The sequence below is a fragment of the Schistocerca cancellata genome, chromosome 5 (assembly GCF_023864275.1).
Source record: "Schistocerca cancellata isolate TAMUIC-IGC-003103 chromosome 5, iqSchCanc2.1, whole genome shotgun sequence".
NCBI classification, from domain to species: domain Eukaryota; kingdom Metazoa; phylum Arthropoda; class Insecta; order Orthoptera; family Acrididae; genus Schistocerca; species Schistocerca cancellata.
The window spans coordinates 503,607,889-503,630,816 of record NC_064630.1 but is presented as its reverse complement, the minus strand read 5'-3'; the positions used below and the strand labels follow the sequence as shown (position 1 = coordinate 503,630,816).

Sequence of the window (22,928 nt, the reverse complement as noted above, 5' to 3'; positions counted from 1 at the left end):
CTGATAATCTTAATTTTATCCTCTTTGTTTGAAGTACTGCATTTAGGTTTTAGTTTTTCTATCATATCATCATATTCGGTCAGTGAAGTTTTAGAACTTTCATCTGTTTTAGTACAAATTGTATTTTGAAATGAAACTTCCAAATTCTTTTTGACTTAGTTTTCTAATTTTACTAGCAGGCGATATACCAAGGATTTCACAAGCTGTATTTACTTTTTAATGGTTGCTGATAAGTCAAAAGATTATGTATCTTAGGTTTCACTATCCTTTCTCTTGTGGATAACAAATATCTTAGAATAACATGTTGGACACAATGATTTTCCTGGTATGAGATTGAAAAAGGGCTTTTGTTTTTACAATAATGATCAAATGTTATTTCTCGCAGACATTTTATTATAGGTTTCTTATGTTTCGCAAAAGGGTCCATGCAACACCGACCAAAAAGGTGATGAAATTTTTTAAAGTATTTCGTTTCATGGTACTTGCATGATTTGACCTCTGGGCCGACTCGTAAGTAAAACAACACTTTTTCTTTTTCACTGTACTCTTAAAGTAATGTCTTTAGAATACTCTCCATACACACTTTTATGACATGCTTGCCGGCCGTGGTGGCCGAGCGGTTCTAGGCGCTACAGTCTGGAACCGCGTGACCGCTACGGTCGCAGGTTCGAATCTTGCCTCAGGCATGGATTTTTGTGATGTCCTTAGGTTAGTTAGGTTTAAGTAGTTCTAAGTTCTAGGGGACTGATGACCTCAGAAGTTAAGTCCCATAGTGCTCAGAGCCATTTGAACCATTTTTTTTATGACATGCTTCATTAATAATAACACAAACAGAACACTGAGATACCATTTTTCAACTGCACACTTCAAGAACTTACAGCTAAATAAGTGTGAGTAGACAATTGTTGTTGTTAGGCGGAAGTCAACAATCTGGCTTGTATAGGCTTGCAGATGCAATTGTTAGCCTGCTGATGCAATTACCACAGCATTGTTTCGACAAATACTCATTAGCTTGTGTAATGTGGTGTGTTACATAATGCAATTGGTATACTGTATTTGATTAGCCTACCAGATATTGCAGATGTTAAAAAACTTATTTTTGACTCGTGTTTGTAATCTTTTTTCCATAACTCGTAATTGAATCTCAGAGTCGAAATTTATACTGAAGTTTGATATCATAAAGGTATATTAACTGTGAAATTTTCAGATTTTTATTTGGTCCCCTAACAAAGATATTGCAGACCACAAAATGGAAAAATTACAAAAATCCATTTTTTAAAATAGTGTAATTTTAAGTGTCAGCTGCTCACCATTGGATACTCAATAAAAAGTAACTGTACTATACAGTGTAATAGCAGAAAAAATATTAAAGCTGAGAAATCAATCTTTCTTTGGAAAACTACTGTTCAAAAATGGAGTTTTTTTAATTTGTGGCTGATAACTTTGAACTATTAAAAATATATTAAAGAATACATTCAGCTAAGCGATAATGATGTTAATTTGTAACCCAGAGTGTGTTGAACTAAATGCATTTTATGTGAAAGGCTTAGGACAATCCATTACTGAATAATTGTAAAAAAATGTAGATGGTCAAGCAACCAGTGGTGGATCACTTGATATAAATTGACCCATCTTCTATATTTCCTCTATCAATTCTATCTGGTATGGATGCCATATTGACAAGCAGTATTCAAGTATTGGTCGAACGAACATTTTATACGTCGCCTCTTTCGCTGACGAACTATATTTCCTGAGGTTTCTTTCAATGAACCTCTCAGTCTGACATTTGCCTTCACTGCGATTAGTTTTCTGTGTTCGTTCCACTTTAAATCTCTCCACACGCGCACTTCTAGCTATTTTATGGAAGTAACTGCTTACAGTGATCGTTCTGCAATCGTGTAATAATACAGTACTGGGTCTTACTTTCGTATACGCAATATGTTACATCTGCGTTTCGCTACAGACTAGTAGCGTTGCGACTTCTCTGTGTACAACAGCCTCATGAAGCTTCCGATGCTGTCTTGCTGCCTACTTCGTCATTTATACATATTGCGTAAAGTAATGAACCTTTAACACTCCATTAAAATATGTACTAAGTCACATCTCCCCTGTGGGAATGACGTGCTGTGCTCTGTTCGCCTGAATCTCTTCCATACAGTCATACAGTTGGTCTGATATTCCGTACACTCGTATTTTGTTCATTAGGTGGCAGTGCGGAACTGTCAAATGCCTTACGGAAGTCTAGAAACACTGCATCCACTTGGATGCCGGTATCTACTGCTTTCAGAGTCTCGAGGACGAACAGAGCGAGCAAGGGTTTCACATGATCGTTGTTTTCGAAACACACGTTGATTCTTAGAGAGGAGATTTTCGGCCTCCAGAAATGTCACGATATGCGAGCATAAAACATGTTCCAAAATTCTAGAACTTATCGACGTCAGAGATGTAGGCCTATAGTTTGTTCGACGCATGGAGGTAAGAATAATTCTACCTCCATGGTTCGACGACCCTTCTTGAAAATGGCAGTGATCTGTGCTTTTATCCAGTTATAAGAAACACTTGCCCCTTCACATACCTCCCGACACTATTGTCAGAGTCGTGTTGGTATTCCGTCAGGTCCTGTGACCTTTCCTATGCCGAGGAACTACCGTTGCTTTTCTATCCCATGCTCACTTATTACGATATCAGCCATGTTGTCGTTCCTATGACGATTTAAAGGAAGTACTACAGTGCGACTTTTTTCTGTAAACAGTTATGGACAAAAACGTTTAGTATTTCGGCCTTTCTTATGTCGTCCTCCGTGTCAGTGTCATTACCGTCGCAGAGCGTCTGGACAGATGGCTTCGATTAAATCAGTAAAGATTTAAGAAATTGTTACATTCGCATGTCATTCACATAGGTTTACTCGCAATCTTAATTTGTTATCCAAACATTAATATCCGGAATGACCACATAAAACAAAGCAGAAACCATACTGAGATTCGTTGGGAGAATCATACAGGGATTTGACACAGTACCATTAAATAATTTCTGTCAGCGCATGATGAATAATTTTTTATGCAGTTACAGCCTTCTAGTGTGGATGCACCAGATCAGTAGAAGTCGGTAATGTTATGAGAGGAATTTCAGATTAGCCAAAGACTTAAACACAATTGTCCATTGGCTCCTCTGCTGTCTAAAATTTATCGGGAAAAATTATTAAAGGCACGGAGAAGTATATGTAGCCAGATCAGAGTGTGAATGGCAGAAGACAAAGTACATACACTCTCCTATTTGTGGCTGACAAGTTGAAAATTGTCAAAGATAGTGATGAAGCTGTTTGAAGAATATTTCAAGTAGAATTTAAAAATAAACACAAAGAAAATTGAATATACCATAGTGGGTGGTGACCAACAGCATGATTTAGATGCTGGAAATTTTAGTATTAAATGATGATCCTCTTTTTAAATATCTATGTATATTCTATGAGTTTAAAGGAGTGTAGAAGCTATTAGAAATAAGAAAGAATGCAGAAGATATTAAAAATAAGATTGTACAAGGTAAACAAGTTATGCAACAATTAAACTCAATCCTATGTAACAATAAGATCACAAACAGAACAAAAAAGAGTATATACAGTACATGAAAAATAAAACTGCTCCAGAAAATATTTATAAGACTGATGCAGAACTGACCTTTGTTAATGAACAGGAGAACGGTCTGTCATAGAAAATGCTGGAAACTGTGGTTTCGATAGGCCAGTCAGTTTCTATCAAATACCTGCACATTTTCATCTCTGCCATGCTCTGACCTCAGTGTCATTATGTTTGAGTGAGTGATGAAACTCCGGCAAAGACTACACTGCAGAATTTAGTGGCAAAACGTCACAAAATGAGCACTGAAGTGAATAAAAACTGTGATATTGGTTAACAAGGGTCAGTCCCACATAAGTCTTATTGTAATTTTTTCTGTACCAGTCTTATTTTACATATTGTGTACAGAACAATGAGAGAGAGAGAGAGAGAGAGAGAGAGAGAGAGAGAGAGAGAGAGAGAGAGTATTGATGGAAATGGAATACTGAAGTGCTGGAGCTTAACATTTAGACCACATCAAAATATGAAGAAATCAGGAAAATGATGGAAGTGGAAGGGATCATAATGGAAAGTATTGAGAGGAAAAGTTTACTAAGTTATGACCATTTAGAACAAATAGATGTTAATAGTTAGCCAAAGATGATGTGGAGGTGGACGCCAGAGGGGCTGTGGTAAGGAATTGTATTGATGGTAATGGGATAGGGGCCAGGGAGCTGGGAAAGGGTTGCTGAATGCTCCAAGGGTGGCAGCAGCTGCACATAATAGGATGTGGGAGGGAGAGACAGCAGATACACATGACACAGATACTGGCACCAATGAATTTGTTCAGTGCAGATGACTCTGTGGAGGAGTGGGTGAGGAAGGGGTGATGCAACAGTGGAAGAGGAGACTGGAGGAGAGAGTCTGGGAGCAGGATAAGGTGAAACTAGGGTTTTGTAATAGGGTGGAGATGAGTGTGAAGCTCTTGGCTACTGGACGCCAGGATTAAAGGAGTGAGAGGCGCGGTGCAAGGACAACTCCCATCTCCTTAACACAGAAAAGCTGGTGTTGGGGGAAGGACACAGATGACACGGATTGTAAAGGAGCCATGATTTTTAGTAAAGTTGTATTTATATTTTGAGAAATATCAGTTTTTGCATTAACAATGAAAAATTTCCAATAGCGTGATGTCTTACACGTGTAGTAGGCAAAACTTACAAAATTTTTGTGAATAATCGTTATTTAAATCCAGGCACAGATCTCAAAAGCATTTTGTTTTTATAACATATAGGTATATATACAATACAAATATCATTCTAGTAACAAGCATTCAAATTCTGACCCTGTGTGCATGTAACTTTGGTGGATCAAGTTGTATACTGGAGTAGTAGATCAGATTGTGTATTAAAATGAGTGTAGTTAGCTGTCCAGTATCATTAGATATGGTACTGTGACAACTCGTCGTCACTGGTTGATTTTAGACCTTGTTCTGTTTAACCTGTTGTTCCCATACTCACATACCGTTGTTGCAGCCTTATGTTTAGTACAGTTACAGTTCATCATATGTCACATGCCTTGGCATTTGACTACATCTGGAAGTGTATCATAAATATGTTTGCATCATAAGTGCAGAACTGAGGAATGCTTGAAGAGAAATGGTGAGAGTACTTCATAAATTTAAGACAGGCAAGTGAGATCCTAAACAGAAAAGACAAGGACAGCAATGGATCAGCTTAGTTTCTTAGACTTATTAGTTCTTGAGAACAACAGTGAATCAACAGTATTTCCTTATCTTTGTGAGTTATGATAATTTGTCCCTTTATTTTAAAAGAGAAGTAATCGAAACTAGTGTGTTTATATTTGGTGACCTTATTGACCATAACAGACTTGTCATTCCTGGTATACTTCATGATGACATATACTTTGGTACTAAATATGGACTTGGAGTAGGGATTTTTCCAAATCTGATATTCAGAAATTGATGAATTTAAAGATAAAGTTGAACCCAAGTGACAGATCAGGGAGGGCAGTGCAAGCATTAACTTGATAATTCAGTATGATGAAAATAGCTGTAGGGTCATTATGAATAAAATCTGCAGAAGATGCAGTGTGACAATTATTAAACTATATGAAATAAAATTGACATAACTTCAGAACGATTTGTGTTAGGACATTCAAATTGCACAGTCTGCTGCAGAGCATGATGGGAATTAGTACATGCTGTATAGTTTGGTTTAGCGATGAAGCCCACTTTCATTTGGACAGGTTCATCAGTTAACAAAACTGGCACATTTGGGGCACTGAGAATTGGCGTTTTGTGACCAAGAAGTCTCTTCAACGGATAACTGTGTGGTGTGCAATGTCCACGGAATAATCGATGCAATATTCCTTGATGGTACAGTGACTACCGAGCGGTCTGTGAAAGTTTTGGAAGATGATTTAATCCCCATTATCCAAAGTGATTCTGATTTTGTCAAGATGTGTTCATGCAAGATGTAGCTCGACCCAATCAAAACAGGAGAGTGTTTGATATCCTGGAGGAGCACTTTGGGGACCGCATTCTGGTTCTGAGATACACAGAGGCCACTGGCATGGGCCTTAATTGGTTGCCATATTTTCCAAATCTAAACAAGTGTGACTCCATTTTATGGGGCTATGTTAAAGACAGTCTACAGCAATAACCCTGAAACCATTGCTGAGCTGAAAACAGCCATTCAGGAGGTTATCGACAGCACTGATGTTGCAACACTTCAGCAGGTCATGCAGAATTTCGCTATTCATTTGCACCACATCATTGTCAATGATGGTTGGCATATTGAACATGTCATAACCTAGATCCGTATATCTGTAGTGATGTTTACATGTTGAGTAAAGTGTGTGCATGCTGTAGTTTGTAACTAATTCACGTTTTTTGTTCCCTCCCCCCCCCCCCCCCCCCCTCCCATATAGTTCAGTCATTGTTACACTATAGGTGATGAAGTGTGGAAACAGTACTTTGCTTGTATTGGTACATTGTTGTGGCAGCGGCAGTTTCATATTTTGGTTCATACCAGAGTTTTCATATCGCAAATACGCAGTCTATGCCTTTGCCTCTCAGGCTGTGTACCATGTAGGACTTTACTGCTCAGTGATGGCTCTTGAACTTTTATAAACAGTAATAAGGTTTATATTCAGTTATACAGCTGAAGTGCTTTTGATTAACCTACACTTTCACAAATTGTTATTATTACTGATGTATTACAATTGTTAACTTTTGCAATTTATTGTCACAATATTGTGAGAGATGTGCAAAGAATAATCCTTTGGATTGGTATTTTTATTTCTTGCACATTGATGAGAATAATTAGAAATTTATGCTTTAGGCAAGCCTATTGTTGAAACTGATTCTCAGCTGATTCCTAGTATTCCTATTCCTAATATTAGTGGTTATCTTTGGAACTTTCACCTTAGAGCAGTGAAATCAAGATGATGATGATGATGATGATGATGATGATGATGATGATGATGCAGATGTGGTGGTGGTGATGGTGGTGGTGCTGCAGATGAACAATAATTTGTTACTTTCTGTATTGACTATAAAGTAACTTTCTGTATTGACCATAAAGTAATTTTACTTGCTTTGTATTCAGTTTGATTCCTATGTTATTGCTGAGCTGTTGATTTAACAGGTTGTTGAAAGATTTAAGGAACCAGTCCACACCTCATACAGGTTAAAAGATGGACTGTTTAGATGATACCACAGAGAGCATTGTGCAATGCCATGTAGCAGTTAACTATGTTGCTTTTACTTGGTTAAAGTGAACTTGGCTGTTATTAAAGGAATGTACTTCCTTCTGTTGCAGATACCAGTACTGTAAATCACATTCTACACCATGCTAGAACCAAGAAAACAAGCAGTTCCTCATGAAATAGCACTGGCATCAGAGAAATTTGACCAGTTCTGTGCAGCCTCCAGTTTAAAAACAATACTGGGACACTTCCGTGAGCTTTGTGACCTCCTTTCCATAAAACCCACTGTGTACTCCTCTTTCTACCCAAAGCTGAAGGTAAGCAGAGTGATGACTGTGTTACAGTATACACATTTTCTTTATTCCACCAAATTGACTGAATTGCATGAAACTACTCATTAAAATTGAGAACATTTTCTCTCTTGTGATAAAATATGTGAAAAATTCATTCTTGATTGGTGCTAGAGTGTTTAAGATCCCCACTAGGTCAGAATAAAGGAAGACATTGAAGGACTGCAGAGGCGGGCTGCTACATTTGTAACTGGTTTGGTTTGATCAGCATGCGATAATTATGGAGATGCTTCAAGAACTTAAATGGGAAAATAATGATGTTTTCATGAAACACTACTGAGAAAATTTAAAGAACAGGCATTTGCAGCTGATTCCAGAACACTTCTACTGCCTCCAACATACATTTTTTGTAAGGATTGCACAGACAGGATAAGCCTTGCACAGAGGCATATAGAGTGTCATTTGTCACTTGCTCCGTTTGTGAGTGGAACAGGAAAGGAAATGACTGTTAGTGGTGCATGGTACCATCTGCCATACACTGCACAATGGCTTGCAGAATATGTATGTAGATGTGAACATAGCTGTAGTTATCATAGTACTGGATTTATTTTCTTTTTACTTTCTTAGCAATTGCTGTCATAGAAAATTGACAGTTTGAGTAATGACACTGACATTAATGGCAGCAGTGATCCTTACTGTGACAAAGTTTACAATTTGTTCATAAGTAAAAAGGGATATTAAATTCAGCTAAACAGCAGCAGCATAGTGCCCATCAGTAATGCAGGGAAAACCAAGAAATAATTCCACTACTACTGCATAACAATATTACAATCTTTTGAAAGCCTTTGTCCATGTTATATTGGTAGTTATTAATTTGGCTGTTCAGGAACCTCAGATATAAGTTAACACTTTTGTGTAGTGATATCCCTGCCGTGTACAGCACACGAGAGCTCCTGAAAGGCATCTATACAATTTTTTCCTTGCTGCACCACAAGAGAAGAGATCCATTGTGAATCTCTGTATTCTTACACTGCATTAATTGATGCATAAAATTATGAGAATTCATCCATAACCATACTTTGTTGCTAATTGGTCAGCCACATTCAGAGAAAGTCTGATACACTGACGGTTAAGTTTATGTCTAACATTTCCATGTACCGCAAGATCACTAAGGATCCAGTAATTTACAAGACAGGATTCTCCTTACCCAAAAAGGTTGTGAGCAGGTAAAAACCCAGAGTATGGTTTCAGTGAGGCTATTTGAGCTTCCTTAGTTCCACAAGAAAGATGTACCCCTTCAGCCCATAGTAATATAGTCTGCTAAATATTAAATGTCTAAGCATTTAGCCTTACTCTTGAGACCTGTTGTGGTAATTGTCCTCACCAAATCATCAACTTGGCATATTTTACCAGGAGACTGTAGTTGATGAGGCTCGGCAGCTCAGATTTGCTGGTTAGTTTTATCTTGAATCATAATTGACCAAGATTCCACTTGCAGAGTCTTTATCCTTGACTGCAGAATGTTTTAACAGGTTATAAATGTGTGAACAGATTGATGGGATTGTCATGGGAAGTTCCTTTTCTCCCTTGGTGACCAACTTTTTTGTGGAAGTTTCTGAGGAGAACTTCGCAAGTTTTAAGACTTTCATCTTTTGGAGGTATTTTGATGACGCTTTTATAATGTGGCCCTACAGTGAGGAGAAATTTCATCAATTCATGGACCATTTGAATACCCTTCATGGAAAGATCCAATTTACAATGAAACTGGAAAAAGGTTTGATATCCTCTTTTTCATGAAGGTCATGGCTCATTGTAAAACTGGCAGCACACTGGGATATTTGTCTTTCATAAGCCAACAGATACAGATCTATACCTGTGAGCAGACAAATGTCATCATTCTGCCCCAACCATTGGTGCCCTGAATACACTTGTACATAAGGTAAATATGGTTGCTGATAAAGACTATCCACGGGATGAAGATAATGTCTACCTGCCATGCAAGATATGCAGAACTTTACAATTCAAACCATAGATGAGTATCCCTTCTCAAGAAACAAGAGAAATGGTGGAAGTGAATTGCCTTCCTATCTTTCATAGCGAGTTTTTCTTCTTAAATAGTTTGTATCCTTTCTAAAAATAATGTTAATGTTATTTTTTGGCCAATGCAAAAGACAGCCACTCTCATTGGCTCTATGAACAATGACTTCATTTGGTAGAAAGCAGGCAGTTACATGATTCCCTGTCAGTGTGGTCTGTTGTGTATCAGACTTACTTCACATACAGTTGCCAGAATTCTGCATGTAACGCCAGTGCTTTACTCTCCTGCTATGGTTTGACAAATCTGCCATAACTAAGCTCTGTATACAGACAATCCATGTTATGGACTATGAGAAAGTCCACATTTTAACATTTGTTTCATCTCTCTGGGATTCAGTTTTTGGGGAAGCTATTGAAGTTAATTGTGGTCAGTGATTTAATTAATTGTGATTATGGCTTTAATCACCCTCAAAATGTGGATTCCAGCCCTGCCAAAAGTCAATTCCCATAGACATTGGTCCTCCCCCCCTCTTGACCAGAATTTGTAAAACAGCATCTTTCATAGTGGAGTCATGGTAACATATATCTCTGCCATTTTCCATGTACTCACATGTAATTGGCTTACCCTACTAGTAAATAATGTGGATTGGAGCACCTTACTGTCAGTCTGTCCAGCTCGCTGCAAAGATGACTAAATGGTTTATAGCCAGAATAGTAGCAACAGACAAATCGTGGCTACAGCTGAATTTATGTAATTTTGTGAATCACAAGACCAGTGTGCTTCATTTGGAGCATGTTGGAAACTGGAAGGCAGTGGTTTGAGGAATAGCAGCATAACCCCATATTTTAGAAATGACAAACACTGCACTGTGCCTTCATCTAAATTTACTTTCACAACACAGAATTGCAAGCTGTCACAGGTGTAATGGTAATGAATTGCCATCTTATTGAAAAATATAATGTACAGTATAGTATGTCCCGAATATTTATTTTCAGCATTTTTCAGCTTCTAAAACTACTACCTAAGATGTTCAGAACATTCTGTAAAACTACATTATAGAGCTACTACTCCCTGAAAATGTCATACGCTGTTACTGTAACAACTGCCCTCCCCTAGTAGCTGAGTGGTCAGCGCGACGGAATGTCATACCTAACGACCTGGGTTCAATTCTTCTCTGGGTCAGAGATTTTCTCCGCTCAGGAACTGGGTGTTGTGTTGTTGTCCTTATCATCATCATTTCGTCCCCGTCAACTTGCAAGTCGCCGAAGTGGCGTCAACTTGAAAGACTTGCACCAGGCGAATGGTCTACCTGCTGGGAGGCCCTAGCCACATGGGGACCGCATTCTGGCTCTAGGGTACCCAGAGGCCACTGGCATGAGCCTCAATTTGCCACCATATTCTCCGGATCTAAACACATGTAACTCCTTTTTATGGGGCTATATTAAAGGCCAGGTGTACAGCAATAATCCGAAAAACCATTGCTGAGCTGGAAACAGTTATTCAGGAGGTCATCGACAGCATCGGTGTTTTGACACTTCAGTGCGTCATGCAGAATTTCGCTATTCATCTGTGCTACATCATTGCCAATGATGGCTGGCATATCGACCATGTCATAATCTAAATATCAATATCTTTATTGACTTTTTACACGCTGAATAAAATGTGTGCATGCCATAGTTTATAACTAATTTACATTTTTTTTTCGTATAGTTCAATAATTGCCACACTGTGTATACTTCTCATGATACAAGGAAACTTAGAGAACATAATTTTTATTCCATTTGATGATCATGGTCCACATTTATAGGAATTCAAAAACTAAAATTTTGAGCAATTTCATTGTAGCCCCCACAAAAAATCTCTCAGATGTCATGCTTCACTTTATGACTGCCACAATCTGTTAGCCATATGTCTGTTCTTTAACCATGCCAAATAAATTGCTGATCAGAGGGTAGCTGTTTCATCTTTGGAAAGCGATGCAGCAGTGACTTATCATGTAATGGTTTCAACTACACTTTATTGGTTTTCAGGAGGTATGTGGCACCAGATGTCTATGCATAGGTCATGCAGTTCTCATAAACCAAGGGCCAGTGGTTTTTGGGTGTGGGGAAGTGGTGTACGATAGTGCCCCACATATGTTCTATCGTGTTCAGATCAGGTGAATTTAGTGCCCAACACATGAACATCAGTTGACTAATGTGCTCATCGAACCACTGTAATACACTTCTGGTCTTGGGCATGGACAGTTACCCTCCTGAAAGATATCATCACTGTTGAGGAATACATGAAGCGCATAGGGATGCAATTTTGTTTTCATAATTCTTATCTGTTATGATGCCTTTGGTTACAGCCACAGGTCCCATGGAAGCTCATGTGAGTGTATCCCAGTAGCATAATAGTGCATTAGTGGCATGATGCATGTTTCAAATGACTATTCACCTGTATAATGGCATATCTGGACACTATCATTGACCAGGTATAACCAGAAATGTGATTCATCTGTCTATGTGAAATGTTTCCATCAATCCACAGTCAAATATCAATGATCGCCCACTCTAATCGCAATTGATGATGTTTTTGGATCGACATGGGAACACACTTGTACAGTCTGCCACGTGTTCAACAATGTGAGCAGATCAGCATGCTCCAAAATACTTGTGCCAGCACTAGAGTTTTATTGTGACATCAGATCAACCACAGATCACCGACTTTCTTGTTTTAAAGAGGTCTTAAGCCTCCGACCTCTACTGCCTATGATAAGGCATGAATGTCCCTCACCTTGTCATTTACTTGTGATATAACCATCTTTCAACCAATCTCCACAGATTTTTGTAACATCAGCATGTGAAGAGCCTACCAGCTTTGCTGTATGTGAGATGCCGTTTCTCAGGTGCTCATTCCCAATCTACTCTTTGTAAAAGTTGCTTATTTCAGTAGATTTTTTTACTTTCAACATGTATCATCACTAGAATGATTCACCATTTATCTCTCTGGACTGCTTATAAGAAATCCTTACCACACCATGTGTTTGCAACACCACCAAGTGGCAGTGGTAAGAATGTTCTGACTCAGTCATCAGAGAGAGAGAGAGAGAGAGAGAGAGAGAGAGAGAGAGAGAGAGTGTGTGTGTGTGTGTGTGTGTGTGTGTAAAACAGGGTGTGGATGACTCATGTGAGGCCGATATCCAGTGTCAGTACTTTCACTCAAAAAAATGTTTTATCGTCCTGTTTACTGTATTGGCAGCTGTACACTGATCATGATATTTATTATGCTGTTTGTGATGCACTTCAGTGAAACGTTCCTGCTTGCTTGCAAATGGCTGTGTGTGTCTGATGGTCAGTTAAAAGCTTGATGTGGTAACTAAAGTAATAATAAATTAAGGATGGGTCAGCCTTTTTGCAGTTACACAAATTATTGCTTTTTTAATCACCCACGCATGTTTCACCACAGTTGTGTCATCCTCAGTGTGTTTTTTTGTTATTTTCCTGAGATACGTACATATAGGTTATTTTTAGGTTAAGAAATATGCTGCATCAAATTTTGTTGTCATTTAAATTGCATTTGCACTTTACCTTTTATTTTATATTGTGTATGTTCTGTGGCACTCAACCAAAACAAGCCACAGGTCTAAACTAATGCACCATGTCATCTGCAAACATGAGGGATGTTAGAAAATTTAATTTTTTGTTTATTATCTGATCTTTAAAGATAATAAATAAAAAATTCAGTGCAGATGATTTTCTAGCATCCCTCATGTTTGCAGATGCATGGTGTACTAATTTAGACCTGCGGCTGATTTTGGTTGGCAGTCAGAGGACACTCACAATGTAATGTAAAAGGTAAAGTGCACGTACAATTTAGATGACAACAGGATCTGATTTATCATATTCCTTAATCTCAACAAAATTTGATGTATCATATTCCACAACCTAAAAATAACCTGTATGTGTGTATTTCAGGAGAATAATAAAAATAAAAAATAAAAATTAAAGGGAAAAAAAAGCGGAGGGTGCCACAAACGTAGTGAAACACGTTTGGGCTATAAAACAAAACAATAATTTGTGTACTTTTATAAAGCTGGACCCATCCTTAATTCATTATTATTTTCCTGCAAGCTCGGGACCTGAGCTCAAAATTCCAATATAATAGTTCATGTGCATTCACTCTTCCTTATGTTTTCTAATGCTGTTGTAGTTTGCCATTCAAAAAGATCTTCCCACTATTAACCTTACAATGGTTTACTCAATAAATTATACTCTATAGTATGTAATGTAAGCTGTCTAGCTGTGTAGCCATGTAATTAGTTTCCTCCATTTTACATCTATAATCATAATGTTAGGAATAGATCTTGATACATTGTGTGATGCTAGATGGTGGTTTGTGATGGTCAAAATATGAGGTTGGCTTTACTACTTTTGGGGTTGCACTTTGTTTTAATCTTGCTACACTGTGATGGCAAAAACAGTTGAAATAGATATGTTTAGGAACCAACTCTTTTGTTGCTAACTTGGTACATTAGTGATAAACTGTCATAAACCTGATACCAGTGGTGGTGCAAGGTTGGAGGGAGGGGTGGAGTGAGTTTGAGGGCAGCACCAGAGATTTACATTAAGCAGTCCATGTATCATTTTGATTATGGATGTCTTTCTCCAGTATAATTCTTACGTTGTTTCTGGGTACTTTTATTAGTCACATAGTGTAGTTAGCAGGTGTTAATTATCCGTTTGTTTTGAGACTTGATGTAACATTGTGTACATTATGTTTGTAATTTCTCTGGCTGCAGTCATAAAAATAAATTTGTATAGACATTAAAATGTGAAAATAGATGCAAGAGAATGTAGAAGTGGACAAAGGAGGGTTCTAAACTCAGTCGTTTGTTGAGACAGAACCATTGTGTACAATTGTTATGGATATAAAAAAAGGGAGAATTGCTGAAATACATCAGAGTATAATGTGATGAAAGAATATGTATCCTGAGTTTATCAAAAATGTAATTAAATATTGGCAGAGGAATTAATTAATAAGTTAAGAAACTGTGCAAATGAAGCTAGGCTGAATAATAGAAAAATGGGACAGTAGAGATGGAGAGATCAAAAAAGTATTTAAAAGTATGTACATTTGAAACTAAACACTAAGAAATACTCCTGATAGCTGCAGAAGGGTATTTCAAGAAAAATAAACTGCAAGTCAGAGAATAAATAAGATTTGTATAAAGGAGGAGTGAGGGGGATGAAGCAAAAGAGAAATAAAGCTGGAGCAGTTTTATGAAGGGAGATGATAAAGAGAGGGGGGGGTCTACAGAGAGGTACGGATTTAAAAGAGTCTGTATCAAATTATGTAGGTGATTGAAGGTAGGATTGCATAAACAAGAAAAATTCTGTTAGTGGAGTTTGCTAATATTTGTGACATGTAGTAGAAGAGCACTGTTCTGCAGTAAATAAAAATAACTGTTTGGCAGAATTGCGGTGGTTGCTAAAATTTATTCTTTGGGTAAGTCTGATGCCTTTGTTGTTCTTAATGTCACCATTGTCAGTGGTGCTGTTTCTATATATAATTGCAGATGACAATATTTCTGATATGTTACAAGTGTTGTTAATGCATTTCAGTCCAAGCTACGTTCCTGGAAGGCTCAGGCACTATGGGCAAAATTCGACAAGCGAGCGAGTCATAAATGCTACAATCGAGGGAAAGCTAGTCCAAACTCGAGGGTTAGTACCAGTTATGGTGCTCCATAAATTCTGTGGTGCTTTATATAGTATATTAGCATGATATGACACTAGTTCTGTTACTATTTTTTATAATGGTTTATGTACTAATAACTGTCTATGTTCTAAACGTTTGCTCATTCTGAAATTATATAATTTTCTCACCTAAAATGTAACGTGAGTTAATAATATGAAAGTAGAAGACCAGTTAATAATATGAAAGTAGAAGATCCCTTTCTCCTCCCTTTGAATCTCCCTCCATCACTGCCTGTGTTGGAGAAATTAAATTTAGCACATCCAAAATAGTAAGGCCAAATAACTTTTTTAAAAATCAGTATTTATTTTTGTGGCAATGGAAGCAAAGAACTGGGGAAAAAATGACAGTATTTTTTTCTTATAAATAACAAATAAAATTATTTAATTTCACTGGCATTTTAATTGACTCTTCAGTTTTGAATAGAAAGAAATGCATTACACTAAAAATGTGGCTAACTTAAATCTTCACATATTTTCTTTTATGTTTGATGAACTGAACTTTGTATTACAGGTACTGATCATTGGGGCAGGTCCCTGTGGTCTTAGGACAGCAATTGAAGCACAGTTATTAGGTGCAAAAGTTGTAGTTGTCGAAAAAAGAGATCGAATAACACGGCACAATGTTCTTCACCTGTGGCCTTTTGTCATCCATGATCTCAGAGCTCTAGGGGCTAAGAAATTTTTTGGGAAGTTTTGTGCTGGGTCTATTGATCACATAAGTAAGTATACAGTTTTGATGTTTAACTAGTGTTTAGATCATAAAATAAATGATAGGAGTGATGTATGCACAAGAAAGTGTGGTGATTGTGATGATATAATATATAGATACCATGATTAAAAAAATAAATGAATAAAAAAAAATCCACTCACCAAGCGGTGGCAGGAGAATGCATGTATAGAGGTATTAAAATCTGCAAGCTTTCGGAACCAGAGGCTCCTTCCTCTGCCAGAAGGGTTGAAGGGGAAGGGAAAGGGGTGAAGGAAAAGGAAAACTCTTCAGCCAAAAGGAGCCACTGGCTCCAAAAGCGTGCAAATTTAAATACCTTAATATGTGTGTTCTCCTGCAGCCACTTAGTGAGTAGATTTTTTATCTATCCAATTACATTATATTTTCTAAAATTACTAGTTTCATTGATGTACCATGTTATTATTTGACAGCAAGCTCATATTTTATTTTCCTCTCATAACTATTTTTGATGATACATTCTGACATAGAGTGCAAGGCCTTTGTTATTTTCATTTCTACTTTCATTTTCTGATACACTTTTCTCATACAAATGAGAATAATGATACTTCCTGAAAATAGATTGTTGTGTGTAATTACTTTCACATATTTGCCTGCTCAGTATTATTTGTGATTTCTATTTTGTATAAGATATTATTTGTTTGTTTGTACATCATTTGAACTAATTAGTGTAACATTTTTTCATAAACTGTAATGAAAAACAGTGTGTGTGTGTGTGTGTGTGTGTGTGTGTGTGTGTGTGTGTGTGTGTGTGTGTGTGTGATATCTATTGATGTCAGATATGTTGTATTTAGTGATGAAAGATGCTCTTGGTCACAGTTTATCATTGGCTGATGACGAGGGTGACCAGCTGACAGTTGGGTGATGGTCATGAAGTACTTGCTGTGGGGCTGATACATGTCCTGCACTTACATAACAAAGACGTAATTTGAGGATCTGAAGCAGATGAGAGTTATTAAGATATTAGTTGGCGAGAAAGAATTCATTTTAGTGACTCATCTAACTGCCTTTGGTTTTGTCCCAGTTTTATTTGTGTATCATTCTCTCAAAGGAGAAGTAGGTGTGGTTGGCAAGAGTTCAGTGAGCTGTATGTGTAAGGAATGGGGTAGTAGGTGTGAAGTTGATGGACATAGGGAATGTTAGTATTTAGGAATGAGGCATAAATAATGAGAATCCAAGGATATGATTATTGTAGGTGTTTTGTGTTTATTATAAAAAGATAGACTGCAGACAGTAGGCTGTGGGTGTCTGTAATCAGCTACATTGTGTGATTTGTGTGGGTTAAATTTTGTTAATTTTGGGAAGCATGTATGGTATGGATGTTAAAAGGCAGAAGAATTCAACTTGAATATTCTGGATGTTTGAGCAGAAAGAGGACGACGTGCTGGACTTACAGAATTGTATACCTATTGCAGGAATTGTAGATTAAGGTATCAGGCAGTCACTTAAGTCATTCAATATCTTAATCCTGATCTGGGTTTTCCATGGCCCAAACTTGCTAAGTTGAATGCTGGAGTGGTTCCATTGATTAGGCCATGGCTGATTTACTACCATATCTTCACTTACTCCTATCCTACTTTGTTAGTGTTTTATACATGTATATACTATTCCTGTAATGTGTCTGACATGTCCAGTACTATTGTAGTAAATGCTCTGTGGATGAATAAATAAATAACCACTTAGTGTCATCACAACAGACATAAAGCATCCAGCTACAGAGAGGATGATGAGATTATTGCTCTTACATCAGTTATCCAGTTGGTCTTATTTGGGAGGGATGCCTTTCAATAGTTCTGAGAAATCTAAAGGATTTGCATTTTTGAATAATATGTAACAGAATTATTGTGGGTTTGCTTCAGTTTTCAGTACTACACAAGCTTGTACCTCTTTCATATTTTCTCTCTCTCTCTCTCTCTCTCTCTCTCTCTCTCTCTGAAGGTGGTAGACTTCAGTTTATTGGTAGAATACTGGGGAAGTGCAATCAATCTACAAAAGAGATTGCTGACAATTAACTCATGTGAGTGGTTCGAGAATATTTTTAAAGTGGGCAGGACCCATACCAGATAGGATTAACAGGGGATATTGAATGTATACAGAGAAGAGCAGCACAAATGGTCACAGGTTTGTTTAATCCATGGGAGAGTGTCACAGTGGTACTGAAGGAACTGAACTGGGAGACTCCTGAAGGTAGATGGAAACTATCCCAGGAAAGTCTGTTAACGAAGTTTCAAGAATCGACATTAAATGGGTACCCTAGGAATATACTGCAACACCCATATGTATAACTTGCATAGGGCTCATGAGGATAAAATTAAAATAATTACTGCGTGCACAGAGGCATTCGAAGAATCATTCTTCACACCCTCCATATGTGAATAGATCAGGAAGAAATACTAATAATTTGTACAGTGGGACATATCCTCTGCCGTGCACCTCATGGTGGTTTGCAGAGTGTAGGTGCAGATGCAGCGTGTAATGCTTATGCATCTTATAGCCACTCAGTGCCTCATTTATGAATTGGGTTATATTTATTCACTCCATTGTTTGTATTCCATTCAGGTTTTCCATTGTTGAATTAGTAACACACATTATCAGACATATTCGTTTTAACAGACATGTTAATGAGTGTTTGCATCTTATTGTATGGCTTTATGATAAGTATTGTTTTAAATACTACAACCTCGAATTAATCTGTGTATTGTTTCTTACAAGCAGAGAGGCTCCATTTAGGATTCATTTCATGTATAACTGTAAGAATTTTTCAGAAATAAATATTAAGTAATTGAATATACTGGATTCAGAAAGTTTCTCTTTTGTTTTTGGGATAAGAAAGTTTTATAGTCTGCTGAGACACTGTGTTACTTTGTGCAGGTATACGGCAGCTACAGTTTATTTTGCTGAAAGTAGCTCTGATACTTGGTGTTGAAGTTCATGAAGGTGTTGGATTTGAAGGCCTTGTGGAGCCACCTGAAGATCAATCCATTGAACGTAATATATAACTATTTCATATATTTTTTGTTCATTCTTAATTGTTTTAATTTATTTGCTAGATACTGGTGTAAATCATATGTGTGGAGCAGATTGCTATGTCATGTTACACATAATTAATTTATCAGTAGTTAATTGTGATAATAGTTCATCAACGGCAGTAGTTCATCAACGGCAGTAGTTCATCAACGGTAGTAGTTCATCATCGGTAGTAGTTCATCATCGGTGTGTTTGCTTATCATTTATGTATATTTTTGCATTTGCCCCTGTAAGAAAAGTGGGAATAGCATATTTTATTGGTAAACAGAATATATTTTACCTTAACTGCATTTCTGAAAGTGGCGATGGTAGAGGAATGACGAGAGAAAAGTGTGCACAACAATTAAGCTGTTGAAATGAAATATAGAGCAGTTTTTGTGGAAGTAGTGACTTTTAAGTTAATTTAATTGTGTTTAAGAACACATTACTATATCCAAATGGGGTATCGATCTTGGAAGATTCAGTGCAGGCTTCACAACCTGCTTTTAGTAACGATTATCATGAATGTCTTCAGTATCTTGATGTCTTTGGGCTTTCATTATTTCATCCAGTGATTTGAAGAGTTACCAAAAGAGTGTATTGCTGTGGACCTTCCCACCACCAAAGCTTTGTTTTGCATGTTTTCCATCATGGGAGTCACATATCTTCCCACCTTCATTTTGTGCACCATCATAGGTTGTTACATCATTTCATACAGTTCTTGGAGCTTCCTGATACAGCCATTCACATTTTGCCCAGGTTCAAATGTTTTTACCAAGAGTTTTCACTCAAAATTTTATAACTTCTAATTGTCTGCTCTTGTGGCACTGAAGGTCTCTGTTCCATGTAGCAACATTGAAATAATTATTGTTGTGTTTGGTTTATAGGGGATAAAACATACGGTCATAATCGATTATACACTGAAGTAAGTGAGTGCATTACTAATCAGTTGTTTATCTTAAGGTTTTTTGTATTGGTTATTGCACCAGGTTTTCATATAGAACCCAGAAAGTGAATTATAATCAATTCTTAACAAAGTGTACAGAAGTAGTTTGTAACAACTACTGATTTTTGATAATTTTATGTTGAATTGCTCTCCATCTCTTATATTTGTTCTAATATTTTGCTTTTCTTGTCATAGTTTCATTGCTAAAAGTGTTCACTTTGTGGAAATGTTGGTTGAAAGTTTATTTGTAGGGAAATGACAAATAAGATCACAGGCTGTAAGAAATTCTAAATAATAAAATTAGAAATGTTCTGTTATGAACTGTAACCAAGTGAAGACATAATGGTGCCTACATATCTCAGGTTGCAGATTGAGGCATACCTGTAAACGTACATACAAAAGCTAACAAATTCATTATCTGTGGAAACTAAGTTCACCACCCAGATAAAGGAGAGAAGGAACATTTAGGTAGAACTCTCAGTCTGCTGTCTATGACAAGTCGACTGTTTTGTATCATTATTTAATTGCAAAATCATGAAATTAATTGTGCTGTAAAAAGTACAGCTTAATTTAGGGTGTGTTTGCAATTTGGACCAATATTTGCAGTGACCATTACTGTAACACTAATACAAGAAACTAATACATCTGTTGAAAGCTTTGTGTTTTTGTATTTCTATTACTTATTGAATGATGAATGGATACTGAAATTATTTAAGAAATTAAAATTTACCTGTTTTGAGGTAGCTAAATTGTCTATGATATTCACAGGAACAGGCTGGCGAGCAAATGTGACCCCTCCTGACCACCCAGTTTCTCAGTATGAATTTGATGTCTTAATTGGAGCTGATGGCAAAAGGAACACTCTGGATGGTAAATTTCTTGATTCATTGACTACAATATTACAGTTGTTCCAAGCATGGATTTCTGGTTGGGACTCCGATTGTTGGTGCTTTGAATCCAGAGCATCCTCTTGTTCATAAAATGTATCAAATGAATCCATAAGCTGTCCAAAATATTCTTTGGTTAAAAATTAATATCCCATATTTGTAAAATAGAAACACCCATTTCAAATTGTTGACTGAAATAGTACTCATAGTTTGCTGACTTTATATGACTAATTTTCAGATTTATGAAATTACAAGAGGCAGAATAGGTTGCCAGTGCTTACTTTCAGAAGACAAAATTCTGCTACTGTTGATAGACACACTCATAATTGAAAACCCAAATCCTAGCTTTCACAACAATTAGTTCCTCCCTCATGGTAGAAAGAGAGACAATTTGAGGAAGAAGAAATGGCAGATCATTCAAACCCCAGGATGAGAGGGGCCCACATGTTGTGAGGGCATGGATTCTTCTCATCCTGCAGTTTTAGTGACATGCTGTTTCTTTCTAATCCCCATCAACTTAGTAACTTTTTTACCTGAGGTAGAACTAAAAGCTCTGAAAACATATTCCACTTTTAAATGTGTCCACCGGCAATTCTGGAATTTCATCTCCTGAGGATGGCCAGCTATTGTGTCTCTTTGTAATTTTATAGTTTTCTGATCTGAATTCTCCTTTTCATACAAATTACCAGTTTCTTTTATTTTCTTTAAAATCTCCATTGTCTTTTTTTTTGTGAGTTATGCCATTGTGGTGAAAGCTGTACAGAAGTGAGTATGATCTGAATATTTTAACAACAGCCTTTAGAATGAAATTTCAGATTAATAGAGTTGTTGTTTTTCATTATAAATATTAGCTTTTAGCAAAGTCTCCTATGTGGAAATAAATATAAGTTTTCTACAGAAAATATACTATGTGATTTTACATTCAACATTAGATGTATACATTCTGTGCAGCTGGAAAGAATAAAACTATTTGCCATGTTCATCTTATTCCTTTACAATAACTCATCTTTTTTGCCTTGCAGGATTCAAGAGAAAAGAGTTTAGAGGAAAGCTTGCAATTGCTATTACTGCAAATTTCATCAATCGGCATTCGGAAGCTGAAGCACAAGTGGAAGAAATCAGTGGTGTTGCTTTCATTTTTAATCAAAAATTCTTCAAAGACCTATATGCTGAAACTGGGATAGATTTAGAAAATATTGTTTATTATAAAGATGAAACACATTATTTTGTTATGACAGCAAAGAAACAAAGCCTGATAGATAAAGGGGTTATTTTAAATGTAAGTTGTCAATTTATTTTCTGTTATGGTTTTTTGTTTTAAAATCATAATCACAAACAGATAAATCATTCATCGAGATTGTAACTCAATAATTAATCAATAAAATGTGATATTTTACAAGTATAAAGACGATGTTGTAAGTATTATATTACATTTATGACAAATTTCTTTGTCGAACAAGAAAATCAGTTACTGGAATGAAACTAATCCACATTTTAGTTTAATTTCCTTCCAAGTCAGTGCATGACAATATCAGTCAGGGTTGCCCCAAGTTCTTGGAATCGGGGAATATCAGGGAATTTAAAACATGTCAAGGAAATCAGGGAAATTTCAAAAACACTGGAAAAATCTAATTTTTGCCTCCTCCTCAGGCCAGAGGCCACGGGTAATGTATTTCAGAAATGACGACTGTCTCACTGCAAGAACATTGTACAGTGAGGCATTTTATAGACATTTTACTTATTCTAGCACATTTTGGCATTTTGAAAGTAATTTATATATTAGAATGTATTATTGATAAGAGGAAGAAAATAGTGGCAGTCACTGGCAGTTTGTACACTAAATACTCACACATCTCGTGAAAGAAAAACCACGCAATACCTGTAAAATAATAGACATAACACAGTGGGCAATAACCGACAATAGCAAACATAGTAGAACCAACATTTTATTGGCATCATCTGGAGTGTTGGTTTACACAACTCTTCCCTGCCTTA

The 22,928-nt window shown here is 36.7% G+C and overlaps 1 protein-coding gene across 2 annotated transcripts in view; it reads left to right on the top strand.

Moving 5' to 3' along the window:
• Positions 1 to 22,928, top strand: part of LOC126188985 (F-actin-monooxygenase Mical) — a 550,752-nt gene that overhangs the window by 297,984 nt on the left and 229,840 nt on the right. For both annotated transcript variants that reach the window (XM_049930777.1, XM_049930776.1), the window contains exons 4-9: positions 7,394 to 7,597; positions 15,215 to 15,316; positions 15,861 to 16,068; positions 18,966 to 19,082; positions 20,815 to 20,916; positions 21,956 to 22,212. In XM_049930777.1, the coding sequence (XP_049786734.1) occupies positions 7,424 to 7,597; positions 15,215 to 15,316; positions 15,861 to 16,068; positions 18,966 to 19,082; positions 20,815 to 20,916; positions 21,956 to 22,212 (960 nt within the window). In that variant the 5' untranslated portion in view covers positions 7,394 to 7,423. The remainder of the gene's footprint in view (positions 1 to 7,393; positions 7,598 to 15,214; positions 15,317 to 15,860; positions 16,069 to 18,965; positions 19,083 to 20,814; positions 20,917 to 21,955; positions 22,213 to 22,928) is intronic.